The sequence below is a fragment of the Cervus canadensis genome, chromosome 17 (genome assembly GCF_019320065.1).
Source record: "Cervus canadensis isolate Bull #8, Minnesota chromosome 17, ASM1932006v1, whole genome shotgun sequence".
In the NCBI taxonomy this organism is placed as follows: domain Eukaryota; kingdom Metazoa; phylum Chordata; class Mammalia; order Artiodactyla; family Cervidae; genus Cervus; species Cervus canadensis.
Window position 1 is genome coordinate 11,042,764 of NC_057402.1, and position 18,485 is coordinate 11,061,248.

An 18,485-nucleotide genomic window follows, 5' to 3' on the forward strand; every position below is an offset into this window, starting at 1 on the left:
ATACTTTGGCCCCCTGATGGGAAGTACTGACTCATTGGAAAAGACCCTGATGCTGGGAAGGATTGAAGGCAGGAGGAGAAGGAGATGATAGAGGATGAGATGATTGGGTGGCATCACCGACTCAATGGACATGAGTTTGAGTAAACTCCAGGAATTGGTGATGGATAGGGAGGCCTGGCGTGCTGCAGTCCATGGGGTCGCAAAGAGTTGGACACGACTGAGCGACTGAACTGAACTGAACTGAACTGAAAGAAGCCTGAGCTCAGAGACTCTCACTTGCACTGGTTCTGTTCAGGAGAATTCCTGAGAGCAATTCTGCAGTGTGCTAGCATTGCTATCATTGCTATTTGCAAAAGTATGGTATTCTAAGAGCAACTGGTTAAGACTGCAGACTTTTCCCAAACTGTCTTTACTCTACCACTTTCCCTTGTTTCTGAATGACATTTTAGTGCTATTGGCATTTTAGATTGTAATTCTCTTATTATATTTTTTAGAGTTTTCTCTCCCCAACTACTTAAATCTCAAGCCCCTAAAACCTAGATCTGTCCTTGGTTATAGATTTACATTTTTCAATATGGGGAATTGTTTCTCAGGTATTGTTAAGGAGGAATTTGACCATGCAATAGTAAGGCAAGACAACGTTTGGTGTTTTAACATGTACACATGCTTTTCTTTTGTTTGTTTTTGTGGTAAGAGTCACATAAAGTCAAGCATGCTATTTTAATTACATTTAGCTGCATGTACATATTTTTTTCATTATTTAGTCTATTTATTTTTGGCTGTGGTGAGTTTCATTGCTGTGCAGGCTTTCTCTGGTGCTCAGGCTTCCCACTGTGGTGGTTTCCTTGTCTCAGACCATGGGTTCTAGGGCACATGAGCTCAGTAGTTGAGGCTTGGGGGCTCAGTTGCCCCAGGCATGTGAGATCTTAGTTCCCTGACCAGGAATCGACCAATTCCCTGACCGATGTCTCCTGCATTGGAAGGTGGATTCTTGCACACTGGACCACCAGGGAAGTCCCTCTCCTGTGTTTTTAATGTATGGTACTTGGAGCAACTTTGGAAGTCTGGGCAAAATTCTAGGTAACTTACGAAGTCACAGACATAAATTCCTTTTACCATCTGAGTGAGAAAACAAGACTTTCTCAGTACCATGGCCACTCAGACCACTTTGGATGTCAGATGTGTGGATTTCCTTACAAGAAACTCCAGTTGTCTATGGATAGCAGCTGGGTGTCCTGCAATTTAACGTGATTCTGACATTAACTAGAGTTAACCCCACGGGTTAAGGGCTCAAACCCACAAGATTGCCCCACTTAGTGGCTCAGATAATAAAGAATCTGCCTGCAGTGTGGGAGACCCAGTTTCCATCTCTGGGTTGGGAAGATCCGCTGAAGAAAGGAATGGCAACCTACTCCAGTATTCTTGCCTGGACAATTGCATAGACAGAGGAGTCTTCCCAGCTACAGTCCATGGGACCACAAATAGTCAGACACGACTGATCGAATGACACTTTCACTTTTGGTCACAATAGAGTGGAAACAGACCTTGCTTCCTGTCATGGATATCGGTGCCCATTCTTACAGAGTTCTTGGCCCATATCCTATCACCAGTGGCCCTACAGATGCCCTGCACCCTGTCTGATAAATAAGAACCCAGTAGGGACACTCATGAAAGGTCACAGCATCTTGTTTTTATTTCTTTTTGTTGTTTTTATTTCTTATGATTCTTGGAAGAATTTTGGGAGGCAGAGGGCTTGTCATTTGGGGGACTGACATCCTGAGGCCCTGGAAGTTCATCTCCAGCATGGGAACCGCTCTCTTATTCAGTACTGGATCCTGGTGGATGAGCGGCCTTCTTTTTTGAACCCCACATCCACATGCCAAATACTGACCCAGCAGAGCCCAGGAGGATGTTGGATGATGCGGAAAGTCCAGCTGCCCCTGGGGGAGAGGAGGATGTTAGAGCACAAGGGGACAGGGAGGCCCAGCAGCCCCCAGCAAGGCCATGGGGGTCAGAAGTCCCAGGACCATCTGGAGGCCGGAGAAACAGACATCCCACCTTTGTGGCCTGCTCTACTTCCTGAAACCCCAGGATGTCTGCAGGGGGAGGGGCGGCTGCACATGGCCGCCCAAAGAGGAGACATGAACTCTGATGGTCAGTCCATCAGTGACAGGACAGACCCTCTGAGAAATGACAGGCTGCCCCTCCCTCCACTGCACTCGGCTGGGCCCAGAGAGGGGAGGGGACCTACATAGGTTATATAGTGTTGGTGAGGAATGCAGGCCTCCTGGGATGCACACCCCTCCTCCCATCACCCATAACCACAACCAGATGTGGGGACAGTGAGGGGGACACAAAGGTCCAGGTACACTGATGACCATGAAGCTGGAAGAAGCAGAGGGGCCCGCCTCCTCCCGCCCGGACACTTACCCACGGACTGGAGAGTGGCCACCAGGCTTCCAGCGGCAACCCCGCCCCCACTGGCCACGGCGGCCGCTGACATCATCTTGGCCGCGATGGAGGAGGCGGCGATTCCAGCCCCGGTGAAGCCCATGGCGCCCAGCACCACGGGCACAGACCCCACGGCCAGGGCTGCAGAGAGAGAGGAGCTTTGGGGTTGGCCCCATGGGACCGACTCCCTACATCTCCCTGACACCTTCCTGTGACATGAGGTGAGGGGTCCACTCTGCTCTCCTGAAAACCTCGGCATCCAAGACAAGGGAAGGCTGTACATGTGGACACAAGTGGGTGGGGGACCCTTCCAGAAACCTGAATCCCAGGCCTGTTTGTACCTCATTTTAGCTGTGTTCCTGGGAACCTCAGCAGTCCTCCCTGGGCTTTAGTTCGCCCTTTATGAAATAAAGTTGAAACAAGCAGGGGGCTTCAAACACCCCCTTTTGATGGGGAAACTGGTGTCTTTCACACAGGCATAGGCCCACAGTATGAGGACAGAACTGCTCTTCTGAAAAGGTGCTGGGTGGAGCTTCTGACCTCTGGCCCGGGGCCGCTGGTGAGCATCCCCCAGGGTTCCTATATCTCAGATGGTGCAGGCATAGAACCTTCTGCCACCAGAAACCTTCTATGTCTACACCATCCACATGGTGGACACATATGGCACTGAGCACTTCAGACTGGCTGGTGTGACAGAAATGTTTGATTTTCTTTGATTCCGGCCACCGTGAATGACCCTCACCAGTGGATGACCCTCACCAGTGGATGACCCTCACTGGGCTCACTGGATGAGCTCCAAAGATTACAGAGCAGTTCTGAGAAATCCACACAGCTCAGCTCACACATTTCCTACAGGCCTTTGCAAGAAACCGTGCCCCAGCTTTCTGGGGAGAAATCACGGATTCAGACAAGTCTAGCAACTCACCTGGGAACCCACCGTTTGCACTCGGGAGAAGCTGAGATTGGAAGTGGGTGCTGTGAATGGCTTTGCTTTGGTTCCTTCTTGGCAAGGTTCTTGTTACCGCAAGAATTCCACCTCTGACACCTTCCACCCCACCCCTACCCACCCAGGTCTTGAGGCTCAAGGCAATCTTGGACTTAGTCAAGGCCAGACTCTCCCAGGAGCTCAGGGACAGTGGCAGATGCGGCTTGAGTTGCTTTACAAAGAGACTCACCTCCTCCGATCACGGCTGCGGCAGTCTTGCCTGGAGAAAGAAAGAACCCCTGTGAGTGCCCAGCACTGGCCTTCCCCTGCATCTCTGCTACTGTCCCAGTGGGAAGGGTTCCCTGGAGTTGGGATCACAGGAGACAGCAGCCCCTGTGTGGCTTTCTGCTTTTACGTAGTAGTCTGAGAGTCAGGGAATCAGAGGAGGATGGACAAGAGCCCAGAGCTCTGTGGCACTCCAGAGGGGGAGAGGAACCTGCCTTGAAACGGTTTCATACTGTTCCTTAACTTCAATACCTTCAGTATCATTTTCTCAACAAGAAAAAAAAGAAGAAATCAGAAAAGCATGCTGATTTTATTTGCAATCAAATAAATTTGACTGTTTTGGTTTGTTCATCTTTCAGACACCCTTCCGAGATTATAGCTTGAGTGGAAGCACCCCGTCCTCCAGGGCTCAGCCTACTTGTGACTTTTTGCACAGAGCATCCCCGATTCCCCCATCAGGAAATGTGTGTGCTGCCTTCTCACTGGAGCCCCTGGCCACACTGGATTCCGGCATGCCTGTACCATACTGAATTGCTCAGAGCTCTTGGGTCTGGCAGGGATACCTGACAGCAGCAGGGACTAGGATGTTTGGGCAGTAGGGACCAGGTGTTCTGGAGATTTCAGGAGCTGTGGGAGTGAGCTCAGCCAGCTCCCCAGGAAGAGAAGCCTTGATACCAGGCAAGGAGGAAAAGGTACAAAATCAGCCTCCGGCCCCCAGCCATTTCTGGAAGGCTGTAGCTCCTGGCTCACCAACGCCTCTCTCTCCATCAGGAGCCCTGATTTGTCTTGAGGGCTTCCATTTCTGCACAGATGAAATTTCTAACAACCTGGTCTTTCAATTCTCACCTCCCTACTTCTAAGGATCTTAGACTCTAGGCCACACACACCCAAGGTCATACCCTATACCTATGCTGCCCACTATGGGAACCACTAGCTATGTGTGTGACTTAAATCTTGAAAGTGAAAGTCGCTCAGTCCTGTCTGACTCTTTGTGATCCCATGGACTATACATTTCATGGAATTCTCCAGGCCAAAATACAGGAGTGAGTAGCCTTTCCCTCTCCAGGGGCTCTTCCAACCCAGGGATCGAACCCAGGTTTCCCGCATTGCAGGCAGATTCCTTACCAACTGAGCCACAGTGAATTACAATGAAATAAGCATTACAACTCTGTTTCTCGGTCACATGACCCAGGGCTCATTAGTCACACATGGCTAGTGGCTACTGTTTTGGATCACACAAAGAACATGGTCATCACTGCAGAAAGCTCTATTGGATAGTGGGGCCCTAGACCTTGACACTAACAAACACTGCCTTCTCCCTGTGATCAACTTCAGCACCCCTCTAGATACTCCCAGCTCCTCCTTTCACAGATTCTGACTCCAATACAGCCTTCAAGAGTTCCTCAACCACAATGAGATTTTTGATCTCTGTCCAGACACAACTTGGAGATACGAGGGATTCGGTTCCAGGTTACTGCAATAAAGCAATTATCAGATGATTTTTTGGTTCCCCATTGCATATAAAAGTTATGTTTATAATATGCTGGAGTCTACTAAGTGCACAATGACTTTATGTATTAAAAAATGTGTATATCTTAAGTTAAAAATACTTTATTGCTAAAAATATGAACCAACTCTGCCAACTCTTAGTTGCTACAAGCCTTCAACTTGTTTAAAAAAAAAAAAAGAGCATCTGCAAACTCCAATAAAATGAGATTTGCCCACCTTAGTTTCCTGAGGCTGCAGTAACTAATGACCACAAGCTCTGTTAATTCTCTCATGTTCTCACAGTTCTGGAGGTGAGAGGTGTAGAAGAGCCAGGCTCTCCCTGAAGGCTCTAGGGGAGGATCTTTCCTTGCCTTTTGGAACATCACTGTCTAGTGCTTGCTGACAACTCCTGGCTTGTGGCTGCCTCGCCCCGATCTCTCTGACTCCACCACTGCCGCCCTAGTGGGCATCACCTCTCCTTGTCCAGGATCAGAGACGGGGGAAACACACAGAATGAGACACATCGGCTGGCCGCTGGGTACAGAGAAGGGTGAAGGTTTGGGGTCCCTTCTTGCCCCCTGTGCCCACAGGTGAAAGTTCACTTCTCCAGTGAGGATGAGGAGGCTCTCATTGATCTGGCTTCTGCTTCTATCCTGCGGAAAGAATAGAAGCCATGCCCCGCCCTCAGCATTCAGTCTTTTGCCTGGCAAATCCAGGCACATCTTCCAGGACTCTGCCACACGTTCCCAATGCTCCTGAGCCACCTCCACCTAAAGACTCAATGTGAGTCTACTGTGCTGCTGCTGCCACAGAATTTTCCACAAGGCAGTATTATTCTCTATCATTTCTGCTTCTTGAGGGTTTTAAAGTCAATCGTAAATCCTCCTTCACTGCCATCTCCCAACATGAGAGCTACTGGTTTGGGATCAAGGAAGCTCTGAAGGAGAATTTCAGAAAAAGAAGTATAAATGAAGTGTATCTTTGCATGCAAAGTCATGTTATGATCTGAATGCCTGTGTTCCCATAAATTCACATTCTGAAACCTAATACCCAATGTGATGGTGTTAGGAGGGTTGCTTCTAGGAGGTGATTTGGTCTTGAAGGCAGAGCCCTCTTGATTGAGATGATTTTCGTTATGAAAGAGGCCCCTCCACCCCATCCCCATGCCAGTTCCTTTGTTCCTCCCACCATAGAAGCTTACAGGGATGGCTGTCTAGGAAGTGAGCTCTCACAACACAGAGTCTACCGGTGTCTTGATCTGTGACTTCCTAGGCTACATAAATGTGAGAAATAAATTCCTGTTCTTTTTAAGACACCTAGGTTGTGGCATTTTGTTACAGCAGCCATAATGGTCTACAACAACACACAATCCACACAGTGGAAAGGCAACTTACAGCATGGGAGAAAAACTTGGCAAATCATGTATCTAGTAAGGGACTAATATTCAAGGTATGGTAGAAGGAATTCCTATGACCGAAAACTCAAAGAACTCGGTTTAAGATTGGGAAAAGAATTCAAATAGGCAATTTCCTAATGAGATTCAAACGGCTAACAAGTATTTGGAAAGATGCTCAAATTCATTCATCATTAGGGAAATGTAAATCAAAACCACGAGATACCACTTCACATCCATCAGGATAGCTACTATTTAAAAAACAAAAAAACATAAAATAACAAGCCATGGTTAGAATGTGGAGGAGGTGGCACTCTTGTGCACTGTTGGTAGGAACAGAAAATGGTGCAAGAGCTATGGAAAACACTATGGCAGTTCTGAAAACATTAAAATAGAAAATCATATGATCCAGCAGCAATCCAATTTCTGGATATTGATTTAAAGAAATTGACAACAGGGTCTGGAAGAGATATTTGCATTGCATGTTCATAGCAGCATTTTTCAAAGTTGTCAAGAAGTAGAAGCAATCTAAGTGTCCATCGATGGATAAATGGGTCATCACCACGTGGTAGAGACACACAAGGGAAGCTCATTCTGCATTAAAGAGGAAACTATGACATATGGGTGAACCTAGGGAAACTTACGCCAAGTAAAACAAGCCAGTCAGAATAATAAAAATACTGTATGATTCCGCTGACATGGAAATTAGATTACCTTACTCAAATTTTAGAAATAGAAAGAACTGTGGTTTCCCAGAGCTGGGAGCAGGAGGAGACAGATAGTTCATGTTTAATGTGTACAGAGTTTCAGTTTCGGGAAATGAAAAGAATTCTAGAGATCAAGTACACAAGAATGCAAATGTACTTAACACTATTCAACCTACACTGACAAACTGTCATCTTGGCATATTAAATTCTATAGTGTATGATCACCTGATTTAAGAAAAAACAAACATGCACCTTTGGTGCCCTGGCCCAAGGCTGGCCCCACATTAGAGGTGACACTGCTCTCGGAGGGTGTGTTCTGGGAGGACATTAGTGACCAGGCCCTGGGGCATCCGGGGAGGAGCGCAAATGGAGAAATGAAACGTACCTGCCTTGGGTGCTGTGGGGCCACAGGACAGGCATGGGCAGTGAGCCGGGCCTGAGACTGTGCCTGCCAGCTGTCAGGCATCTAACCTGAGCAGCGCCTCTGCCCCACCTAACTGGAGGTGACCTGGTTCTGAGAGGCCCGTAAGAGTGACCTCATCCCACCCCTGTGCTTAAAAACAAACCTATGAAGGCCCAGAGAGGGCAAGTGACTGGCCCTGGGTCACTCAGCGAGTCAGAGGCAGAGCTAAACCCTAAGTGTGGTCCCTCTGATTCTAGAGCATCATTTATTTCATCTCCTCTGTACGCTGTGACTTTTTCTGACTGTGTGTCAGAGACATTCCATCAGGAAGACTGTCCTGACAATGACAATTTAGCAGGTTGAGCTGTGCAGTGGGTGTGGGGTGAGGATCCGTACGTAGACTGGTGCTCGGAGACCTGTTACCTGCATAATGGTAGAAATTGCTGCCTTGCGACTCGGGTGGATCTCTGGGGTCAGAGCCAGAGCCATCTGGTCCCTGATGAGGCCCCTCATGTGGCCCCTGTGGTGTCTTCCCAGGAGAAGAGCCATCAGAGGCCTGATTGCTTGACTGGGAAGGTTCTTCTTCCTCTGGAAGAAAGAAATAATGGGGGAGCACACAGCGGGGCAGGCAGCTGTGGGACCAGACCCCACACAGCACCCTCTACCCTTTCCTGAAGCTCCCAGGATCTCTGATGCAGGGAGGGGACCTCAGAGGAAGCTGCGGTATCAAGGGTTCTTGGAGGTGAACCAGGAGAAGACAGAGAGAGGGAGGCCCAGCACCAGTGGAGAGCTGGGGTTCCTGACTGCACAGAGCAGGAGGCTGAGGACCAGGGGGGAAGAGACTTGATGGGGCCCAGAGTACCAGGGGTGCTCACCAGGGGTGCTCACCAGGGGTTGCAGCACCAGGACAGAACCCAGACCCCCTCTGCCCACATCCAGGAACCCCAAGCTCTGGGCCACCCCACCCTCAGGAGCTTTCCCAAGGGCACTCACCTTCCGACAGCAATTCTGGCCGGGGGGCATCCAAGGCACCGCCTTCCCCGCTTTCTATGGCTTTAGCTGACATCCTGGAGGCGGTCTGGGAACACTAGTTGTGGAGCCAAGGTCACCGCTGTCTTTCTGAGAAACAGAGTGTGAAGTTAAAACTGCTCTGCTTGATTTAGGGCTTCCCTGATAGCTGAGTTGGTAAAGAATCTGCCTGCAATACGGGAGACCTGGGTTCCATTCCTGGGTTAGGAAGATCCCCTGGAGGAGAGAAAGGCTAGCCACTCCAGTATTCTTGAGCTTCCCTTGTGGCTCAGCGGGTAAAGAATCTGCCTACAATGTGGGAGACGTGGGTTCAATTCCTGGGTTGGGAAGATCCCCTGGAGAAGGGAAAGGCTAACCATTCCAGTATTCTGGTCTGGAGAGTTTCGTGGACTTAGAGACTGGGGTCTTAGAGACTCGGACATGACTGAGCGACTTTCACTTTCACTGCCTGATTTAGGCTGCACCTAGGTTTCAGGGGGACATCTCTCTGCTGTTCCAGCCCTGCCCTCTGTCCCATTGAAGCCTGAGTCACTTCCAGCCCACCCCCTTAATCTGCTCAGACCACAGTTTTGAAGTTAATAATGACTTTGCTTGGCTCTCTGATCTCCAGAGTCCTGGCCACCTCTAATACCCCATCTCTGTCCCCTGCTCACTGCCCACCTGGTCTGTCTCAGGGCTTCATTGTAACCCAGGTCAAGACAAGACCAGAGGTTCCCAATGTCTCATGGTAATGGTGGGCTCAAGCCCCCTCCCCACACTCAGCCCTGGTCACAGGGACAGCAGTCCTGATGGAAGTGGAGAGGGAGGCTGAGAGTGGAGGCCCTTTGCTGCCTCCCCTCCCCACCTCGCAGGCCCCTGCTTACCCTGCTTAATAGTTGTTGGGGATCGAAGAGTAGTGTGTGAAGCCCTGCACATAGTGAGGCTGTTGAGAACTCCAGCCGGCTAAATAGTCCCTCCCTGGGTGACGTCTGACCCCACGAGTCCAAGGAGGAGGTGAGTCACCCTCATTCCAGGCTTGGTGCCAGGGAGACCTCACCTTTGCATGCTAATGGGAGGATGAGGGGTGGGCCTTTTGCAGGAGCATGGCTTTCCCTCTCAGATTCCCCTTCTTGGATATGTGAGGAATCCCTAGTCCTCCGTTTTATAAAACCACCTGCATTTCTTGTGAACTTTCTTTTCCCTGCCCTCCATGATGTGCAGGTTTACGGTACAAAACATTTTCCCTTGGCTGACAAGTGGCACAGAGCTGTAATCTCCTATCTGTAATTACTGATGCGGGTTGATGGTCAAGAGCACCATCTCTGACCAGTACCTGGGGAGGAAATCCTTAGTTGCAACTAAGGGAGTGAATTCCCATTGATGTGCCTTAGTTTGCTGACACAGTGGCATTCACAGAATTGTGGTATTACTACATTTACTTCTTTTTGTCCCTTGAAGTATTAGTCGCTCTGTCGTGCCGACTCTTTGTGATCCCAAGACTGTAGCCTGCCAGGCTCCTCAGTCCTTGGGGTGCTCCAGGTAAGATTACTGGAGTGGGTTGCCGTGCCCTCCTCCAACAGATCTTCCCGACCCAGGGATTGAACCCAGGTCTCCTGCATTACAGGCAGATTCTTTACCACCTGAGGCACCAGGGAAGCCCTTCTGTCCCTTATCCCTGATAGAATAAATCTTACGAATAGCACAAATTTGTCTGTCTTCTCCTGAGTCTAGAGCTCAATAAATGTTTTGAATGGTTGAACAAAGAAGAAGAGGAAAGTGAGAATGTCAGTGTGAAGCTGGGTCAGGGTACAACGGGCAGAAAATGGGGGAAAGCGCAGAATCAGTGTTGGAAGAGGCTCTGCTTGGGACAGGCTTGAGTGTCCTGGGAATGGAGGCCTTGTCCCTCCTGCAAGGTGAGGACAGGAGGGACCAGGGCCAGGGCCCTGTCTTTCCCCCACCCCCACCTCTGCTTAAGCTTTGGGACAACAAAGCCAAACATTTCAGCAAAAGCTGCTCCAGTTTCGGTGAGCCACCGCGGATGCTGTCCATGGGGCCAAGAGCAGAGAGGGTGCAGGAGCCTCTCCTTGGCGTCACTTGGTATTGACTCTACTTTCCTGGAAGAACGCAGGACACAAGGAACATCCCCCACCTGAAGAAGCAGGCCGATTGGTTTTTCTGAAATTTCTGTCACTAGAAGATAGCTAGACAGACAGCCTATAAAACAGAAAAGACTGGTATCATCCGACACAGGTCACATTAAAAACACCATCCATCCCTGTCTCTTTGACCTAATGGCTGTGGTGGTCAGTCTGGGTCACGGTCTGGGACCCGGTCCCATCTGGGACGCCAGAGGAGCTTGAGAACTGACTGGGTTCTGGATGCCTGGCTCCTTCATGATGATACCTGGACAGGGCTTGGGGACCAGGCCCTGAGGGCACCGCCAGCTGAGATCTGCCTCCTCAGCCAGGTCTGGGCACTGTGGGAGGACCCCGATTGGGTGCTTGACCTGGGCAGGGTAACCTACCCCCTCATGGACCCTCTCCTCTTAGGCAGGGCCTGAGCCTTGGAGGGCAAAAATTGCACCTGGGAACCTTGCCCTTCCTGCTTCCTTGGCAGGACAGAGACTAATCTTTGTTTGGTGGAGATTTACAGGAGCATAGTGCCCTGACTGGGACCTGACCTCTAGAACAAGGGATCTGACATCAGGAAGGTTACAATAACTAACCACGCCCCTCCCTCATTTTTCCTAGGAAAGGGCTTTACTGAAAGCTTCCAGATTTCTGGATTTTTAAGCCATGAGCCACCTGTCTCCTTCCTGGCCCTGCAAAAAACAGTCCTCTGCACCAAACTGACGTTTTGATATTGTTTGGCCCCACTGTTTGTTGGGCACACGGACATACATACAGTTACATGACCTCTTCCTTGGGTTCTATAATTTGCCAAAAGACTCACAGAACTTAGGAAAGCACTTTCCTTACTATTACTGATACACTGCAAAGAGTATTAAAAGATGCAAGTCAACAGTCAGGTGGAAAGATACCTACGATGAGGTTGGAGCACAAGAGCTGCGGTCCCTTGAGCACAGGAGTTGTGGTCCTTGGTCCACAGGAGTTGTGGAGTCTGGGGGGCATCACCCTCCCAGAGTGCCGATGTGTTATTGTTTACCAATTGGCAAGTTCTCAGAACTCCATATTTTAGGAATGTTTATGCAGGATCCATTGTGTAGGTGTGATGGAATATTAGCTTCATCTTTATCCCTCTCCTAGCCATGCAGGATTGGAGGATGGGGCTGATAATGGCTTGGTCTTTCTGGTGACCAGCCCCCATCCAGGAGCCCAGCTAGAATCACCCCCATTAGAACAAAGGATGTTTTTGTCACTCACTCAGGAAATTCCAAGGAATATAGGAATTCTGTGTAAGATGTACCTATCACTAGGAAAGTACAAGGTTTTAGGGGTTCTGTGTTAGGGATTAGGGTCAAAGACCAATATGTATATATATATACTGTTTTTCCTTTTTATTTCACATCATCATAATATTCCATATTATTTCAAATCACATTCTGCTAAAAGAAAATGCCAAAATTATTTCTCTTTAAGAAAGAATATCAAATTAATTATTTTAGTAATCAGATGCAGGTTAAATACTTTGTGATAAGAATATATGGGTGATGTAGTTTCTTTACTTGTTAAACATTCAAATAATGATGGATTTAAAGGAAGTTGCCAAATTCATGCAGAGACGTTCTGGGGATCCTTCACCCAGTTAACTGCATTGCTTATATATTATGTAATGATAGTATAAGCTAAAAGCTAGGGAACTGACATTGGTAGAAAGTGTGTTTATAATGCTATGTCATTTTACTACATGTGTAACCACTATTGAGTCATGATACAGAACTATTTCATCACCACAAAGATCTCCCTTTAGTGACCCTCACACTGAACCTCTAACACTCTCTGGCCCAACTTTCCTTATCCCTTGAAACCACTAATCTGTTTTATATCTCTATGATTGTGTCATTTTAAGAATGTTAAATGATGTTTTGTGATGGGCTTTTTTTAATTCAACATAATGCAGTTTAGATCCACTGAAGTTGTGTATATCAATAGTTCATTCCCTTCTATTGTTGAGTAGTATTCCATGATATAGATCCATAGGGTTTTTTCCCCCAGTTTTATTGAGACATAATTGATATACACCACTGTGTAAGTTATACTGTGCAATGTGATTTAGTACATGTATATATTGCTAAAAGATTACTGTACACCGCCATTTGTTTAGTCATTCACCTGTCTTGGTTGTTGCCGGTTTTCAGCTACTAAAAGTAAATCTGCTATGAACTATCAACAAATGGCACCTGACCAGGCCAGTACTCTTTGTAACTTTCGGTACCAGGTTCAGCTACAAAAGTGGAGGTGAAGAGCCTGTTCTCAGCTAGGGTCAACTGCCTACTCATTCATTCATTCAACAAATATCTATGACTCACAAAGTCAGTCAGGCACTGATTAGGCATTTTGGGGGGATGCCAAGATAAATCTGACGGGATTTCCTGAGGAGTTTGCAGTCTAGGAGGAAGACAAGAAAAATAAATCTCTTTCTCTAATACACAGTTGCAAGTGCTATTCAGCACAGCAAAAGCTCTGGGAATCCTGAAGAAGCAGATGTTGAGATAAATTCTTAGCCTGAATTATACTTTATTCAACTGTGGTTACAGGTTTGAAACAACATTCTGCAAGGAAATGATTTCAAATTTCAAGCCAATTCAATCTCAATGTTTTCATACTTTGAACTACGTATTGAGCTAAGGGTCACAAAGCTGATTTTGAGACAACTTCCTTGCCAGGTCTAAGATTCTCCAGGCAACCTACTTTGCAGAGTGAGGAAATTTGGCAACTATTGTTTTCTTCTCAGTTTGAAACCAACTCAGAAAGAATCCCATTTCAACATTGTATCCATAATAATCAGGAAAGTTTTATTATGAAAAAATTATGCATAAATAAAAACACTTAGTCTGATGTCAGAATTTCCATCTCATGTGTCATTCATAACTTCTCCCATTTCCCCAGCTTAGATCTGATTCAGGCTCCCATATGGAGAGGTTTCAGAAGGGGAAGGGAGATAGAATCTGCTCCTCACCTCTCTCCTCTACTGCTTCCCCAAATGACTGCTTTTGGCAACATCAGGGTCAACTGAATGGAGCCATGAAAGATAAAGGTGCAAAAAGCTATTTTACCTTAGGTGGTACAGTATGCAGATGTCCCTTGACTGTCGAATAGACCTGTCTCTGTCATGGAAGACATCCAAACAAAAGCTGCCCTTTTTTCTCTGAAGATATTTTTTTTGATGGTTAATTTTATGCGTCAGTTTGGCTGGGCCACCATGTCCAGATATTTTGTCACACATTATTCTATACAGTTTTGTGAAGGTTTTTTTTAGATGAGATTAACATTTAATATCTAGACAGCATATTAAAATGCAGAGACATCGCTTTGCTGATAAAGGTCTGAATAATCAAAGTGATGGTTTTTCTAGTAGTCATGGATGGATGTGAGAGTTGGACCATAAAGAAGGCTGAGCGCTGAAGAACTGATGCCTTCAAACTGTGGCGCTGGAGAAGACTCTAGAGAGTCCCTTGGACAGCAAGGAGATCAAAACAGTCGCTCTTAAAGGAAATCAATCTTGAATATTCATTGGAAGGATTGATGCTGAAGCTCCAATACTTTGGCCACCTGAGCTCATTGGAAAAGACCTTGAAGTTGGGAAAGATAGAGGGCAGGAGGAGAAGAAGACAACAGAGGATGAGCTGGTTGGATGTCATCACTGACTCAATGGACATGAGTTTGAGCAAACTCTGGGAGATAGTGAAGGACAAGGAAACCTGGCGTGCTGCAGTCCAGTGGGTCACAAAGTGTTACAACTTAGTGACTGAACACCACCACCAAACATCTGAGAAATATTTTTATTATTATTACTGTTAAAATTTTGGGGTGTGTGTTGGGAGCCGTTATGGGAGGTCCCGCCCGTGACGAGGTCATGAAGAAAATACCGGGCAGGCAAGGCCGTCTGGGACCCCATCCATGACAAGGTCACGAGGAAAATACCTGACAGGCAAGGCCGTCTAGGATAAGGGACCCTCCAGGTTGGCCTCGGCCTCTACCCCACCCTATATCCTCCCCCCTTTTCTAGTGTTGTTCTTATTTGCCCTGCTGCAGATTTTTGTGTTGCCTGCCGAGAGCTCTCCTGCTCCTCTTTCACTGAATAAAGACCAACTTAAAAGCTAATTATAAATCTCCTGGACGCTGGTACCCTATGAAGGGGCCAGGGATGAAGGAAATGCTTCAATTCAAACCCTTTTGCTGGCATTCTGGCTTGTTTGATAAATGTGTGCTCTCATTGCACAAAATGCTCATGATTGTTCTAAACATCCTAAGCACAGTACGCTAACAAAAGAAACTATTAAGCATAGGCCCTTCGCGGGGTGAGAAAAGCTCCACAAATATTATAGCCACATATACGCCTAATAGAAAATAGTTTAGATAGAGATTAGCTGGTGACTTCTTGCAGGTAATTAACTTTTGGACTAAGAGCCTGTTTTGTGCCATATCTGCTGTTTTTGCAATCCTTTGCATTTCTGTTCTGTAAAAATGTAATCCTATCTAGTTCCCTTGGAGATGACACCTAATAGAAAGAAAATAGATTAACCACAAAAAAGACAGGGTCAGCTACTGAAGTTGCTTAAAGTTGCACCAGGGGCAAACCATAAATTGTCAACAGGCCTGAAAGCCAAAAGATATTATACCTAGAGATTAACCATTAAAAAGGCCCTAATACGCACAGAGCCCTTTGGGGGGTGAGGAAGCCCTATTAGAAAATACAAAAAATATTGTTTTAAAAGTGGTTATTAGATCAACGTTTGATTGATGTTAATGTGCTGAGGTTGTGCAGTAGAAACTATTGTTAATATAGTTAAAGATATAGTAAAATAAGAGTTTAGCCCTAGTGTAAAAACAATAATTGTTAATTTTAACCAAGAGCGCTAAACAGGGGCTGCCTCACCAGAGCCACAGAGTCTTTGTGTGTTAAACTTTTTAGATAAATTTAGCTGAGAATTTCTGCAAAAAGACTGACTTTTATGTTAACAGGATTGTATTTCTATTATGTTACAACTTGCTGTACCATGAGACTGCCACTTTTCTGTTTTCTGCTAAGCTCAAGGCCAGAAGATAATGTACAAAAAATCTATGGGAGAAGACTCTCATAAACAAAAAATATACAGAGCACACCTTGTTTCGTGAAGGACAAGCTGATATAATGTTAAACTAAGTCTGTGTGCTTATCTGCCCCTTAGAAATGTACCGACTTAGGGTATAAAGGCTATGGTGAAAAATAAAGCAACGGCCAGACTCTGCTGCATATTCCTGGTCTGGTCTCTTTCTTTTTCTCTCTCTCTCTTCCCCTAGCAGACTTGGCCCTATCAAGACTGGTCCTACGTGTCTCTCTCTCGCTGATGCCGTTCATCCTGAGGGTTCCCCTGGATCCTGCTGGGGCTGGACCCCGGCAGGTGTGCTGGGTCTTCATCGCAGTGCACAGGCTTGGTTGTTGCTCCATGGCATGTGGGATGTTAGTTCCCCAAACAGGGATTGAACCCACATCCCTTGCATTGGAAGAGATTCTTAACTACTGGACCACCAAGGAAGTCCCAGATGAGATTAACATTTAAATCTGTGGACTTTGAGCAAAGTAGATTCCCTTCCACTGTGTGGGTGGGCCCCATCCAAGCAGTTGAAGGCCTTAACAGAACGAAAACTGACTTTCCCTGAGCAAGCAGGGCTTCTTCAAGCTAACTGCTTTAGGATGCTTTCCCTGAGTCTTCAGCCTGCCGGACTACCTCAGCAGATCTTGGATTCACTGTTTCCACAATCACTCTGACTTAATTCCTTAAAACAAACCTCTCTCTAATAGCATTGAAACATATATATTACTATATGTGAAATAGATCATCAGTCCAGGTTCGATGCATGAGACAGGGTGCTCAGGGCTAGTGCACTGGGATGACCTTGAGGGATGGGATGGGGAGGGAGGGGGGTGGGGGATTCAGGATGGGGAACACGTGTATACCCATGGCTGATTCATGTCAATGTTTGGCAAAAACCACTACAATATTGTAATGTAATTAGCCTCCAATTAAAATAAATAAATTTTTAAAAATGAAAAAAAAAAAAACCAAATTACTTATTCCTGCTTTTCTAAACAATTTCTTTAAAAATTAAACCTTTTATTGAAAAGGACAATATTGTCTGTTTCCATCATGAAGAAAAATAATTATTACCGGTTTGTTTTATGCTGAGAAATAAATATTTACTATGCTACTTTCCTTTCTAAAACTGTCCACACGACCTTCAGCCATTGTAAAATCAAAACATCTTATTATATAAAACTTTAAACATATAAAATAATATAGGAGGGAATAAAATTTGATTGACTTTAAAAAACAAACAAACAAACAAACCCCTCTCTATATATGGTATCCTGTTGATTCTGTTTCTCTGGAGAAAGTGAAAAATGAAAGTGTTAGTCGCTTGGTCATGTCTGACTCTTTGCAACCCCATGGACTGTAGCTCACCAGGCTCCTCTGTCAGTGGGATTTCCCAGGCAAGAACACTGGAGCGGGTTGCCATTTCCTTCTCTAGGGCATCTTCCCAACCCAGGGATCAAATCCAGGTCTCCAGCATAGCAGGCAGATTCTTTACCATCTGAGCCACCAGGGGGAACCCTGACTAATACAGATGCTTTTGTTAGTTTTTTGGAGGCCTCCACTGAGAATCTCTATGTATCTTTCGGACCCCATAAGACAGCCCCCAAGTCCCACTTCTGGGACCCTACTTGTAGCCTCTTTCTGGTGAGGTCCCTTTTCCCACCAACCGGCCAAGGTTTGTCAAGGTTCTGTCACGACAGCCCTGCAACCCTCCCGAGGTGTGTAGCTGGCCCAGAGGAGACAGGAAACTGTCCTACTGCGGAGGGACAGGCAGCCTTCCTCCTCACTCTGCCGTCAGGGACAGCTCCAGTCTCTTGTCATCACATCCCCCTTAGGCACCACTTGGACACAGACTCTAGGGGATACATTGGCAAGCGCCCGCGAGAAATGAGTTAAGCTGTGTTCCATGGTGCCGCTGTGGTGGGGGGGAGGCTCACTTGACCTGAGCTTGGTGAAATCCTTCGTTGAATCTTTAGGACTTCCCAAGGCGACCAGACATACAGACAGTCTATGGGAAAAGTTTCCCAAATGGTCCGGGGATCCCCACATAGAAAAAGTGATTACCTACTGTGGAGCTGATTTCTCTGCATAAAACAAAAGACCCAGTTTAGCTTGATGACTGGAAGCAGGTCCACCTTCCCCAACCATCAGTGAGCAATAGGCGGAGGCATGAAAACCTGGGGACAACAGAACCTCCAATACAGACTGGTTGAGTTGTAAAATGTTAGTCGCTCAGTCCTATCCGACTCTGCGACCCTACGGACTGCAGCTCGCCAGGCTCCTGTCCATGGAATTCTCCAGGCAAGAATTGAGTGGTCAGTTAAAGGCTAAAACGTTTGAGAGGTTCCAGGCGCACAGCCGATACGTAACACAGTGCGCTGAAACTAAAGCAAGAAGACAAGAAAACTTACATTCCCGTCCAAGAGCTAGCACAGAAGTCTCCAGGAAGAAGCAGGGCAGACGTCACCTGTTGCGCTTCCTCCCTAAACCCTGGAGGAGGAGGACCTACAGGCGCCTACAGTCTGCCGCGCCGCAGCGAATCAAGTGCGTTGTCTAGAATGGGGGCG

At 46.9% G+C, this 18,485-nt stretch overlaps 1 protein-coding gene across 6 annotated transcripts; it reads right to left on the reverse strand.

The window, feature by feature from the left end:
• Window positions 1-1,670: 1,670 nt before the first annotated feature.
• On the reverse strand, window positions 1,671-18,463 carry LOC122454846 (interferon alpha-inducible protein 27-like protein 2). 6 transcript variants are annotated; one of them, XM_043489488.1, is made up of 6 exons: window positions 18,330-18,463; window positions 8,646-8,767; window positions 8,076-8,240; window positions 3,627-3,656; window positions 2,431-2,592; window positions 1,671-1,940 (listed from the first exon to the last, which is right to left on the reverse strand). In XM_043489488.1, exons 2-6 carry the CDS (start codon window positions 8,716-8,718, stop codon window positions 1,819-1,821), a joined length of 552 nt encoding a protein of 183 aa, XP_043345423.1. In that variant the 5' UTR covers window positions 8,719-8,767; window positions 18,330-18,463; the 3' UTR covers window positions 1,671-1,818. The 6 variants fall into 6 exon arrangements, with proteins under 6 accessions (XP_043345423.1, XP_043345420.1, XP_043345425.1 ...); XM_043489485.1 differs by having other exon boundaries at window positions 8,646-8,771; window positions 18,330-18,458; XM_043489490.1 differs by lacking the exon at window positions 18,330-18,463 and adding an exon at window positions 10,810-10,857 and having other exon boundaries at window positions 8,646-8,771.
• Window positions 18,464-18,485: the final 22 nt, after the last annotated feature.

Excerpts from the sequence above, each read along its gene's own strand:
- LOC122454846 (XM_043489488.1), bottom strand. The coding sequence starts at position 8,718 with ATGTCAGCTAAAGCCATAGAAAGCGGGGAAGGCGGTGCCTTGGATGCC. Across the intron at positions 2,593-3,626 it reads CGCAGCCGTGATCGGAGGAG|CCCTGGCCGTGGGGTCTGTG; the intron begins GTGAGTCTCTTT and ends CTCTCTCTGCAG. Across the intron at positions 1,941-2,430 it reads GGCCACTCTCCAGTCCGTGG|GGGCAGCTGGACTTTCCGCA; the intron begins GTAAGTGTCCGG and ends CCTCTCCCCCAG.